The sequence below is a fragment of the Trachymyrmex cornetzi genome, unplaced genomic scaffold, assembly GCF_001594075.2.
Source record: "Trachymyrmex cornetzi isolate Tcor2-1 unplaced genomic scaffold, Tcor1.1 scaffold392, whole genome shotgun sequence".
Classification (NCBI taxonomy): Eukaryota; Metazoa; Arthropoda; class Insecta; order Hymenoptera; family Formicidae; genus Trachymyrmex; species Trachymyrmex cornetzi.
The window spans coordinates 711,153-723,698 of record NW_017298663.1 but is presented as its reverse complement, the minus strand read 5'-3'; the positions used below and the strand labels follow the sequence as shown (position 1 = coordinate 723,698).

General features: G+C 33.1%; 1 protein-coding gene and 1 long non-coding RNA gene across 3 annotated transcripts in view; one reads left to right on the top strand and one right to left on the bottom strand.

Annotated features, from left to right (window-relative positions):
* Positions 1 to 290: 290 nt before the first annotated feature.
* Positions 291 to 12,546, top strand: part of LOC108764098 (zinc finger protein 3 homolog) — a 12,792-nt gene continuing 536 nt past the window's right edge. The window contains exons 1-12 of one of the 2 annotated variants that reach the window (XM_018512133.1): positions 291 to 406; positions 492 to 607; positions 738 to 889; positions 965 to 1,133; positions 2,698 to 3,070; positions 3,247 to 3,584; positions 3,775 to 4,121; positions 4,243 to 4,316; positions 4,376 to 4,595; positions 4,681 to 4,847; positions 8,375 to 8,612; positions 10,260 to 10,342. In XM_018512133.1, coding sequence (XP_018367635.1) covers positions 302 to 406; positions 492 to 607; positions 738 to 889; positions 965 to 1,133; positions 2,698 to 3,070; positions 3,247 to 3,584; positions 3,775 to 4,121; positions 4,243 to 4,316; positions 4,376 to 4,595; positions 4,681 to 4,847; positions 8,375 to 8,612; positions 10,260 to 10,270 — 2,310 coding nt within the window. In that variant the 5' untranslated portion in view covers positions 291 to 301 and the 3' untranslated portion in view covers positions 10,271 to 10,342. Of the gene's footprint in view, positions 407 to 491; positions 608 to 737; positions 890 to 964; positions 1,134 to 2,697; positions 3,071 to 3,246; positions 3,585 to 3,774; positions 4,122 to 4,242; positions 4,317 to 4,375; positions 4,596 to 4,680; positions 4,848 to 8,374; positions 8,613 to 10,259; positions 10,530 to 12,546 lie in introns of those variants that run through there. The other variant, XM_018512132.1, reaches the window with a different exon arrangement.
* Positions 3,282 to 12,546, bottom strand: part of LOC108764101 (uncharacterized) — a 22,283-nt gene continuing 13,018 nt past the window's right edge. Inside the window, exons 2-3 of the long non-coding RNA XR_001940254.1 lie at positions 3,999 to 4,118; positions 3,282 to 3,359 (exon numbers count right to left, since the gene is read on the bottom strand). This is a non-coding gene — a long non-coding RNA (uncharacterized LOC108764101). The remainder of the gene's footprint in view (positions 3,360 to 3,998; positions 4,119 to 12,546) is intronic.

Here is a 12,546-nt window from a genome sequence, read left to right as displayed (position 1 = left end):
AATAATTTTTTACTCAAATATTATCAACTTTACAGAAAAACTGCAAGAGACAAAAATTATTTATTTTTTTCTTATAAACTTCTGAGAATTTTTTCAGAATTTTTTCAGAATTTTTTAACACCGTATGTTGGTAAAAATAAGAAAATGCAGTACTACAAAGTTGATAAAAAATCGATTCCAAAACTTTATAGACATCTTGTGTGCAGTTTGTGCAGTTAAAACTACATACAACTGCACAAATATCTGTAATATTTTGTTATTTTTTCCCCTCTCTTCTCTCTTAGTTCTGCCAGATGGATCTATGTACACAGCGGAACATGAAATGAGTTTGCAAATGGAAGGTTTGACTAAACCAAGAAGGAAACGCGGACGTCCACCTAAAATCCACACAGATATAGATTCAATGGTTTGTAACAATAAATTCTAATTGTTAATATTTCCTATATTATAATACTCATATATTGTATATACTCCTACCTATTTTACATAAGGCAACAAAAGAAAGTCCTGCAGAAGCTATGAGTCAAGGTGAAGAGGATAAGCAGGAAGAAGAAGAAGAACTGGATGGTGATGGTAGACGCAGAAGAAAGCGCAAAGTTCCCAAAAGGTATGTTAAATTGAAAATTATGAAACTTGTAAATTATAATCTACTAATAATCATGTAAATTATAACTTATAATTTACATGATTATTAATGATTAATATTAATGATTAATATAATAAGTAAATTTACGCAGATTTTTAGAAGCAGTGCAGGGAAAAGAATTGGAAAGGATATTCAAGGAAGAAGGTGTGATTGATGATGAAGATGATGATTCTGAAATGATAGACGATCCGAAAGATTTGTTAAAAATTAATCAGGATGGTCAAGAGGGTATACATAACGAAGGTATACATAATGAAATGTCAAAGAAGAAATTTAAAAAAGAAATTCTTTTGAATTTATGCATATTACATTTTTCAGAAGTAATAGGTCATCTTGAAACAGAAGAGGGTACAGACTTGGGTGAGGTAGTAATTATGAACCGTGGACGAATACGATCGAAATCAAAATTGCGTCGTAGAAAAAATAAGTTTACATGTCAACTCTGCGGCAGGGGTTTCCTACAACGTAGCAGATACATAGTACATAAGTAATATTTCATACGCACGGATTATGTACAAAGATCTTGACTGCTTGAACATTAAATTCTTTTTCTGCAAATTAAAAGGCGGAATTTAAAAATGGCCAATTTCGGCCGTGAATAGACACTTTTGAAATCTATACAGTTGTCTTGAAAATCCATACATTCATGAAAGAAAACTTATTTTAGCCAGGAAAGCTTGGAAAACCTTCCAAAAATAATAAAGTAAATTGTTTGAACATTTTGCAAAAAAAATTATTTTGTGTCTAATGAAAGATAGATTTCAAAGTTAATGGTGTGTTCACATTTAACACGTTGGACTAAAGATACCCAGATAGCAACGTGTCTACCTTGTTGCTGGGCATGTTGCTTGCTAACTATGCATTGCTAAGTATGCGTTGCTACCAGAATTGCAGCAACTGAGTCCTCCCCATTTATTGGCAACTTGATACCTTCACGATATAATAAACTAGCGATTTGTTGACAACTTTAAAATCATCAAAATTCGTATTATTACCATCATGTTACCATAATAATATGCAGTATCATACAATGCTGTCATATTGCCGACAACGCAAGATAACATTTACACAGCTATCTTGCTGCTAAACTGCTGGCAATACATGTACACATTGGCTGCGTTCAGCAGAACGTTTATTTTGCAACTGTTGGAAATTTTCTTTGCGCTGATTGGGTTATGCTTTTAGATCAAAAGAAATGGTCCAATCTCAGCAGAGAATCATAAAACTGTTGTATTCTGTTGAATGCAGCCATTGTTATCTGCATGTTGTTGCAATGTCGATATATTTGAAATCGTTGAAGACAAATCTATAGCAAGTTGCCAGCATCATAAGCAATCACGGATTTGTGCGATTTTGCTGAGATACGCTTTGCTATCTGGCAAATTAATTTTTTATGTAATATGACTCAAAATAATTAAAGAATTGTTCTGACGAGCGACGTCTAAAACCTGTTGGAGGTTATTCAGGGTCATGAACTTGACAATATATTTCAAGGTCAAGGTCATAGACGGGAGTCCCTTATTCAGTATATTTATCCATTTTTGTCTACCGAGTTTAGTTTTCGATATATATTTCGGTTTTGCTTTGGGTAGAACATCTTGTCCATTTGTGGATCTCTCTGATACTATATTCTTACAGTATTTAATGGTCCAACATGTATTAAAACTAAATGCACCATTAATTTCGAAATCTATCATTCATTAGAAACAAAATGAATAATTTTTTTATAAAGCGTTCAAACAATCTACTTTATTACTTTTGGAAGATTTTCCAAGCTTTCCTTTATAAATTAATCGACTTTCAAGATAATAATTGCATAGGTTTCAAAGATGTCTATTTATGATCAAAATAGGCTATTTTTAGACTGCTTCCTTTCTCTTATATTTTATTATATAATTTTGAATGTTATACATATAAATTGTACGTTACAAGTATGTAAATGTTTACATATTTGCAAGTTCTTAAAATTGTTTATTAAAAATATTAAAATATTTTTAGCTATATATTCAGTTTTTTAACAAAAAGTTTTTACTTTAACTTAACTGCTTTAGGAGTTTCCACAAGGGTATTAAGCACGAGTGTATACAATGTAAGAAGCTATTTGACAGTAAAGATAATCTGGCATTGCACCAAAAGATAACTCAACATAATTCAAATTCTTCTGAAGAAAATGTTGAGACACAGGAATCGCATGAGACGCATAGCACAGAGCAGAACATTTCCACAATAAAATTAGACGTAACAGAAGATTCCAGAAATACTATTTATATATGCAAAAGATGTGACAAGCAATTTGAAATGAAACAGGAGTACGAATTGCACATGAGAGTAGTGCACGAGCAGCAAGAATTTACTTGTAATATTTGTGATAAGAATTTCGCAAATCAAACGGATTTGAAAACACATACGACAACTCACAACGGGGTTTGTGTTTTATAAGTAATAACAATAGTGTTTTATAAAGTTATCACATTATAATAATTACAAAATTTTTTTAAAGAAATATTTTTAACTTTTAAATATTTTACATAATTTTATAATTTTTTTTAAATTGCACATAATATTTCTAGAGCTTTTTAAATCTTTATATAATGTTACAGAAAAATAAACCGGATAAGGATTATGTTTGCGATATCTGCGGTAAAGTCCTAAATCACCCAAGTTCCGTCTTGTATCACAAGGAAGCTGAACACAACAATGGGCGCCGTTTCGTCTGCAACAAATGCAACAAAAGTTTTAAGCACAAACAGTTGCTTCAACGACATCAGTTGGTGCATTCGGATAATCGGCCACACGCTTGTAAGTTTTGTAACTCAAGCTTCAAGACAAAGGCAAACTTAATTAACCATCAGTCTACTCACACGGGTCAAAAAAAGTATCTTTGTGAGATTTGCAAACAACAATTCGCGCACAAGACTAGTCTCACTTTGCATTACAGGTAATATGAACATATTTATTTTAATGCATAAAAATTCCAAAATTTAAAGAGATAAATATATGCGTTCTTAGGTTCTTTTAAATAACATCCTACTTTTTATTTAATTTTTTAAATTCAAATCTTTGAATTAAGATTTAATTAGTTGCTATCGCAAAATAAATATATTATCTCAAAAATTATACCGTTTTAGATGGCACAATGGTCAAAAACCATACACCTGTACGGTATGTCAGAAGAGTTTCTCGCAGAATGGTAATTTACAGGAACATATGCGCATTCACACTGGCGAAAAACCATATAGCTGTGATTTCTGTGGCCGAAAGTTTACCACGTCATCGCAATTCAAATTGCATGTAAAACGGCATACCGGCGAACGGCCGTGGAAATGCGAGTTCTGCTCGAAGAGTTTCTTACACAAAGATACATGGAAGTGTCACGTGCGCCGGCACAAGGGAGAACGTCCGTTCCAGTGCAATCAATGCAACCGCCGGTTTACAGAGCAATGGGCGCTCAAGAAACACCTTCGCTTGCACACTGGTAATCGAAAATAATAAATTATGTTTTTTTAAAAATAAACTGATGTAATAAACACAAATATATAGATGAATGTCTCTGTTTTTGTATAATTCGAAAATATTAATTATTTAATTTTTTGCAGGTGAAAAGCCTTATTCTTGCGACGTGTGTGGTAAAGCTTTTGCCGACTGTTCAAATTTGACAAAACACAAAAAGGTACTATAGCAATTTTATTTTTAAAATTTTTAATCAGTAATAATTATCGATTTCTGCAGGTACACAGGGAGAATAAGACATTAACTATGAAAAGATCGGAAGGATCTTCGATCGGCGAGGTATGGCAAATTCTGCCGAACTCACAAGACGAACAGACATTCAATGATCAAATAATAGCCACCGATGAGACATCTAATGATGGAATCCAACAAATTATTTATGTATCCTATCATACACAGGATCCTGAAGATCTTGATCAATCACGAACACTACATTTAGGTATGATAAATTTTTTAATTATATATAATTATATATTAACTTATTAATTAATTAATCAATTATTAATTCGATTATGGAAATTTAGTTGACGCTAACACGGTCAAAAACAAAGATGAGATAACAGTAAATGCAAATTCTTTGCCACGTTTGGAGACTAACGAAATCATTACCGACAAAATTATGAGTAATGCAACTAGCAACAATGAGGAACAATCAGAGATCGAATTATCGGAATCGGATTTACAGTTGCAGGTAAGAAAAATGAATATACTATTATCTTATTATATTTATTTAAACTATATTATTACGAATTCTAATATATTATATGTATTTAGACCAATGAAAATAAATTAAGTGAGAGATCCTGTGTTCGGTCAAAGTGGATCTTAATGTTTTAATATATATTGTGTGAATTTATATACATTCTAACTAGAGATGTAAAAAAACGGTATTTTTTACTTCGGAGGAAAGTATCAAGTAAAAATTAGGGCAAATATTGAAAACAATGGATTCACCTCCGATGACCTTGATATACACGATGACCCATTTTAATCGAAGGATCCAAATATCTCCTAAAATACGCCAGCTACAAAAAAACGGTTGGGACAAAAATTATTGAGGACAATGAGGGTCATTTATCTATGCTAATAATTTTGACCTTCAGGTCGATTTTCAAGGTTATTTGAAGGTCAAGGTCATTTTTTAAAAATGAAAACCCCTATTTTTGACACCGGATTCGAAAAGAACGGGAAATTTTACGTTCGAAATGATATTTTAGAATTTGTTATTGTGAGTTTAAGAAGGTCAAATCAAAGTTAAATGATTAAAAAGCACTTAGATTTATGAGCTTTTTATGCATGATAAGTGTATGGCGGTACTTCAAATAGTAGAAAAGCTGCGAAAAATTCAAAGACCTTGTCTTTATTTTTAGCATTACCCGAAAACGACGTGGACGTAGTAAGTTCTGTTTCTTTCGGGGTGCTTGATTATCGTGAGTCCCTTTGTCTCTCACGTTTGGGGTGCTTGATTATCGTGAGTCCCAAAAAAAATTCTAAAATATCATTTCAAATGTAAAATTTCTCGCTCTTTTCGAATCAGGTGTCAAAAATAGGGGTTTCCATTTTAAAAAATGACGACCTTCAAATAACCTTGAAAATCGACCTGAAGGTCAAAATTATTAGCACAGATAAATGACCCTCATTGTCCTCGACAATTTTTGTCCCAACCATTTTTTTGTAGCTGGCGTATTTTAAGAGATATTTGGATCCGCCGATTAAAATGGGTCATCGTGTATATTGGGAACTTTTCAACATCATGTGATACAGCGATCACCTCATCCTTGTTTAACATTGGCGAATAACAAGGATGCAACGATTCACCGTGTCACACTGTATCACTCTGCCTCTTGTTGGAAAGCTCCCTTAAACAAAAAACAGAATTATATTAAAATATATTATACAAAATCTATAAAAAATGCAAATGGCCAAAATAATTGTTATGTAATATCACGTGTATAAGACAAAAATGTTCTAGAGCGTCATTCAAAAATTGAATGAGTCAGACTCTATGTTCGACTATGCTTTTCGGTTGTGTAAATCGTGCCGTAGCGAGTCGTTGCTGGAAAACAACATGTTAGACACTGTGTGTTGTTTAAAGTCTTGATGGAAAGCTCCCATTGTGATTTTGATAATATATGTCAAAGTCTAATAGGCCTTCTACAATAAGCCACAAGTCAGAACGTCAGAAGTCTTTAACCAAGTCGTTCAAGTTGGCTATTGGCCAACTTCCGATTATGACTTAAGATCGTTTAGAACTTTTGACTTGCGGCTTATTGTAGAAGGGTTGGAAGTCATTGGAGCTGGATCTGTTGTTTTTAATATTTACCAAAACTAATTTTTTTTTACGGCAAAAAAACGATATTTTTAATTAAACTAAAATTAACGTAAATTCATGAAAAAACTATAGAATTCATGTTAAATATATAAAAGAAATAGAATTAATATTTCTTGTTATTTCGATATTATTTAATATTTTTTGTAATTTCATCGATATGAAAATATGTGTGTTGGCTGTTGCAATGCCTAATGAGATGGGGTGCGTTCCGAGTTACGCATGAAGCGTGTCCAAATGATACGTGTTCAAATGATACGTGTCCAAGTAATATGTATCCAATATTAACGTGTCCAATATAACGTGTCCCTTTGCAACGTGTCCAATTGTAACGTGTCCAAATGAAGGCCACTCACGAACAGCGTTGATAGTATTTGCGTCCATAACGCGAATAGTGGCTGCGTTCAGCGGATTCAACAGTTGAGTGAGTGTTCGCTGTTATTGATGTATTCTTTTAGATCATCAGCTTTTTAGATCTGGAAGAATACATTATTAGCGGGCGCTCACTCAACTGTTTAGTCCGCCGAACGCAGCCAACGTAGCCAAACGTAGAATGTGGCAAATATGGTGAATGGCGATAAAGATGCCGACCGGAAACGATGACAGCCATATTGAATATTAGTTCCTCATTTCTGATTGCCATAGTAATGAGGGCATCACAAATGCTGGTAACACTCGGAACAAGAGAGGAGATTGATGACCCTGATATGGGCAACAGTGCTTTGACATCGAACACTGATTGGTGAAAAACGGATGATGGAGGTAAATTTTATCCCCACAATCAGCTTTTCATCAATCAGCGCTCTGTGTCAAAGTGCTGTTGTCTGTATGACGATGCGGGCTAACTCGGAACGCACTTTATAATAGTTCTGTCCGCGTTGCTCGCATTTTTTGCATTCGGCATCTTCGCTTTCTGTCTTTTGAACGCCCGAATCTCTATTTATTTAAATCTGTTTGAGTTGCTTGAAATCCCCAAAAATTTTTGAACTTAAATGAGATAGATATATGTATGTTTGGACGTTAAAAAGAGAGAAAGCAAAGTTGCTGAGTACAAAAAAAGCAACGCGAATAGATCTAATGCCTTTTCGAAACTAGTGCTTAAGAACAAATCTTAGAGCGGAGGCACATGGGATGGGGCTGCGGAACTGCGCAATGCAGAACAGCGGAATGACATCACGAACAGTTAACCAATCTTGGCCGTTCCGCAGTTGTCGTTCTGCGTGCTTTAAGGCTCATCTACACGACAAGGAGTGACACGACATAAGGCCGCAGGCACAAGAGAAATTAATTTTATTTCTAACGCCTGCGCCTACCCTTATAGAAATTTAATACTAGTACTGGATTAATTAATCACGTATTTCGAGTATTCATAATATTACCAACAGTACTTTTAATACTGAAAATAAGTGATTAATTGGCCAATATTAGTACTAAATTTTTATAAAGGTACATTAGGCATACTGTTCTCGTTTTGTCGCGGTTATTTACACGGTTTGAGTCATTGAAAACATGGATGAGGAAAATTACTACTAAGACATTACCATGTCTCCTAATGATAATGACGAAAGTAATAATTAATCAATGGGGAGCAACGTATCAGAAGAACTTGAGATATATATATATATTTCCTCATTAGGTTCCATATTAGCTATTAAATTTATCTTTACATAACAGCTGACACTGCTAGCAAATGTAAAAAGTCACAGCAGTTTATTTTTTACCATTTATTTATATCACGACTCCAACATTTAAATATTCATACGCGTTCTTGCGCTTGTTTCGGATGTTCCGTACAGAAGAGCATGACGCAGACTTCTTGCGCCTACGCTTGAGCTTTTGCCTGCGCTTTTACGCCTTGCCGTGTAGATGAGCCTTTACGTTTTCTGCAGGTTTATGCGGAGCTCTACAAGTGCGTGCGTATGGCTTCGTTCGGACACAACAATCAAAATACAATTTCGCTAACGCCATTTGCAGTTTTTCTGTTCCGTGTGATAATCAACAATCCATTGTTCTGTAAAATGTTCAAAAATGAAGCTGTTCAGCAAGCGAAGAAAAACGTGCTCTTTCCGTTCCGCAGACATTCGTTTCCTTACGTCACATGGAAAAAAAATTCTCCGTACGGAACAGGTAACAACTAATTTCAGGGTTTTTTTTTCTTTATAAGTCCATTTTCAAATCCATATAATTCGTGTTTGCGCAGATAATGTAATTTGAATGTTTTTTAACAGCATAAGTTTTAATTACAACAAATATTCATAGATATTTCCATTATATACTCTTAAGACCACACAAAGTATGATTTTCTTGTCTTCATTCCTTATTGCACATTTCCGCAAGTTTTGCTCCATGTGACACCTAATTCCTACATGTAGAACGACAATTTTATGGAACGCCCGAGATTGGGTTAAATGTTTGTGATGTCATTCCGTTCTGCATTGCGCAGTTTCGCAGCCCCGTGTGCCTCCGCCCTTAGAGTGTACTCCATAGGATGCGGAACTACGAAACGTTCGTGATTGGTAATGGTTTCATTCCGCCAATTCTGCTCCGCTAAAGTATGTTTTCCTATGTCCTCATTGAGTGGCTGAATTTTAACATTTCCAGTAATACACACTCAGTTTGCCAAACGTGTAAAAATTCCTTACAAATTGACGGTTTGGAAAACGTGCAGCATGCAAATCAGCCTCTTGCGTAGCATTTTGTCTCTACTCACCATAAATCATTGACATATTGAAAACTTCTTCATTAGAATACAACATTTTTAAGAAACATAACTCGTATAGCGTGATCTGTGTACTTGTCAATTCTAACTTAAATTTGAGTATTAGGCTAATTCTACAATGTGCTTTTTGTTTCCTGTTTCTTGCTGTTTGTCTCTTGCTTTCTTGATCAAAAAGGCAAGAGACAAACAGAGACAAACAGCAAGAAACAAAAAGCGCATTGTAGAACAACCATTAGAACATGCTAATTTTCGAATAAGGCAAGAGCTCAATGTTTCCAAACAAACGGATTGGTATAGGTGGTCTTGTGTTATTATCCTTTTTTATATGTATAAGATGTCATTAATCAATCGTCAATTGAATGATGTTCAATTGAATTCGCCCATTTCAATTTTCGATTAAACGTCTTTTAATTAACTCCGCCTAAATCAATCGTCAATCGAAAAGTTTTAATTAAATTAGCCTAAATCAATCGTCAATTGAATGATGTTCAATTGAAATCGTCCATTTCAATTTTCAATTAAACGTCTTTTAATTAACTCCGCTTAAATCGATCGAAAAGTTTTAATTAAATTTGCTTAAATCAATCGTCAATTGAATGATGTTTAATTGAAATCGCCCATTTCAATTTTCAATTAAACGTCTTTTAATTAACTCTGTCTGAATCAATCAAAAAGTTTTAATTAAATTTGCTTGAATCAATTGTCAATTTGAATGATGTTCAATTGAATTCGCCGATTTCAATTTTCAGTTAAACGTCCTTTAATGAACTCTGCCTAAATCAATCGTCAATCGAAAAATTTTAATTAAATTTGTTTAAATCAATCGTAAATTGAATGGCGTTCAATTAAATTCGCTCATTTAAATTTTTAATTAAACATCTCTTAATTATTTTTGTTTTAAAATTATTAATTTTAAAAACTTTGATTAATAAAATAAACAACCCTGATTTTTACACACTAACAATCTGTGTTAGCTTTAAAAGGTTTTTTTTATTTTATTAATTTTATTCATTAGAGCCTAATTTGAATTATTTGGAATGTATTATTATTTTCAGATCACGGATGAATACGGAAATCCAATTCCATTGTCCATTCAAGAGGCTCGACAGCTTCTCTCTCAAGGACATTTTATCAGCCAATTGAACGACAGCCAGATTATTAGAGTTCATCCTGGAATGTTTGCGCAACAACTCCAAACCTTAAATATCCATGTCGATGAAGATACTGTAGACGAAAGCGGAATCACGATGCGTCCGAACACAACCAAGAACGAGACGATATCGGCAATTCAAGCAGATGCAGAAGCAATCGTCCAGGCGCTTGAGGTAATTTCTAGTATAAATAATAATGGAGTTAACATAGCGCAGCTTCATTTTTTGTAAGATCCGATACTTACTGCTAGACACAATTAGAGTCATGGCACACAGAAACTTAAAGCAGTAAGATGTAAGCAGTAATGAAATGTTGGATTGGTTACTATTTACGTTATAGTGACCTTATAGTTTTTATTATGATTGATTAATTCACTTACTGCTTACGTTTTACTGTTTAAATATTTTGATGTGCCATGGCCCTTATTGTTTTGTTTTACTTTCCACACCGATTTCATCCTTAACATACAAATGGAATTTTTATATTTTTCATTCTCTTATACTAAAGCCTCTAACTCATTTCTACAAGCATATTAATTTTTCATACAATTTCTAGTGCGATTTAAGTTTATTTTAAACGTACAAAGTCTAAAACTTTTATATGTAACATATGCTGTTACGAATCGATTGCAGAAGTTGATCACAAAACTAAATTTTTCAATTTTCTTTCGTTGTTTGTATGAATTATTGTCTATTATTTTGTTAATACTTTAATTGTGGCAATGGATTTTTAAATCTGGTGTAAATACAATTAAAAGATTGGGGAGGATCTGAAAAGTAATAATATTTGATGGGTAAAACATCAGGATAACTTCAGCATCCCTTTAAGAGGATTCTAAAGACGATTAGTCATATTGAAAATAGCATTTATACACGACCGATTTACGTGTCATTGACACATCACTATATGAATATCTTACGCACGCCACACATACACATAAATTTTCGTATAACAATTACGTTTTAATTAGACATGTAAGTTCAATTTTAAGAATTCCATACTGTTTCTTCAAACTACTAGTCTGTTACTATTTCGTATTAAGTATAGATTGCACAGCTTTTATATAAAGCAAATGTTGACACGACGTGACAGCTTTGGAGCGCCATATTGGACTAAGAAATGGTAACGATCTCAATTTCGAAATTTTTTGTCATTTTCAGCATTGAATTCACCTTACAGACATGTATTAATGCGTATACTTTAATCTTAGAAAAAGATTTTCAAATCAGTAAGAGAGAGAAAAGTAATTGTTATAAAAAAATTATATTGTGGACATCTGTACGAATGATGTTCATGTCCACTAAGTTGTCGGATGCAGATACCTATACATTATTGAAAAAGAATCCAGCAGTATGTTAGTTAATGATCTCAAAATCGTGTTAAAGAGGTGGAAGGATAAAGAATTTGTGTCTAGCGCTACGCATAATTTTTTTAATTCGTCTAATCCTACACTATCGAGGATTTATGGATTATCAAAAATCCATAAATCAGTTAATTCATTGCACATTATTATCTCATTCATTGGTAGTTCTCTCCATAATCTTGCAACTTACTTAGATAGAATTCTCGTTTCAAGTCTGAAACATCTAGACAGTTATGTTAAGAATAGTTTTACACGAGGTTTTACGTTTAATAAAAGATATCTCAAAATTAAAAATTCCGGAGGATTTTGTACTTGTTTCACCAGATATTGTCTCACTGTTCACTAACGTTCCGGTCGATTTGGTTATAAAAAGTATAGAAGAAAGATGGGAACTAATCTAAAAAAATAATAGTTGACCACAATCAGAATTTATTGAGGCCTTAAAGTTTTGAATTCCACATTTTTCACATTTAACAATAAAATATATAAACAATCTTATGGTATCCCGATGGGGTCCCCATTATCATCTGTCATCGCGAATTTTGTTTTACAAGACCTGGAAACTTCTTCGCTAAAAAAATTACTTTTTGTAGTTGGTTGTTATTACAGATATGTGGACGATATATTTGTTATTTATTGCAATTTATCCGACAAATATAGATTTATTATTGAAAGTTTTTAATGAGTATCATTCGAGATTAAAATTTACGATTGAATTAGGCGGTGCTAGACTTCTTACATTTCGTCTTTTAGTCGTCTTATAATAATTTTGATATTCTTTGATTTTAGTTTATATTAGCTGTATTTCGATATATACTACTGAAAAT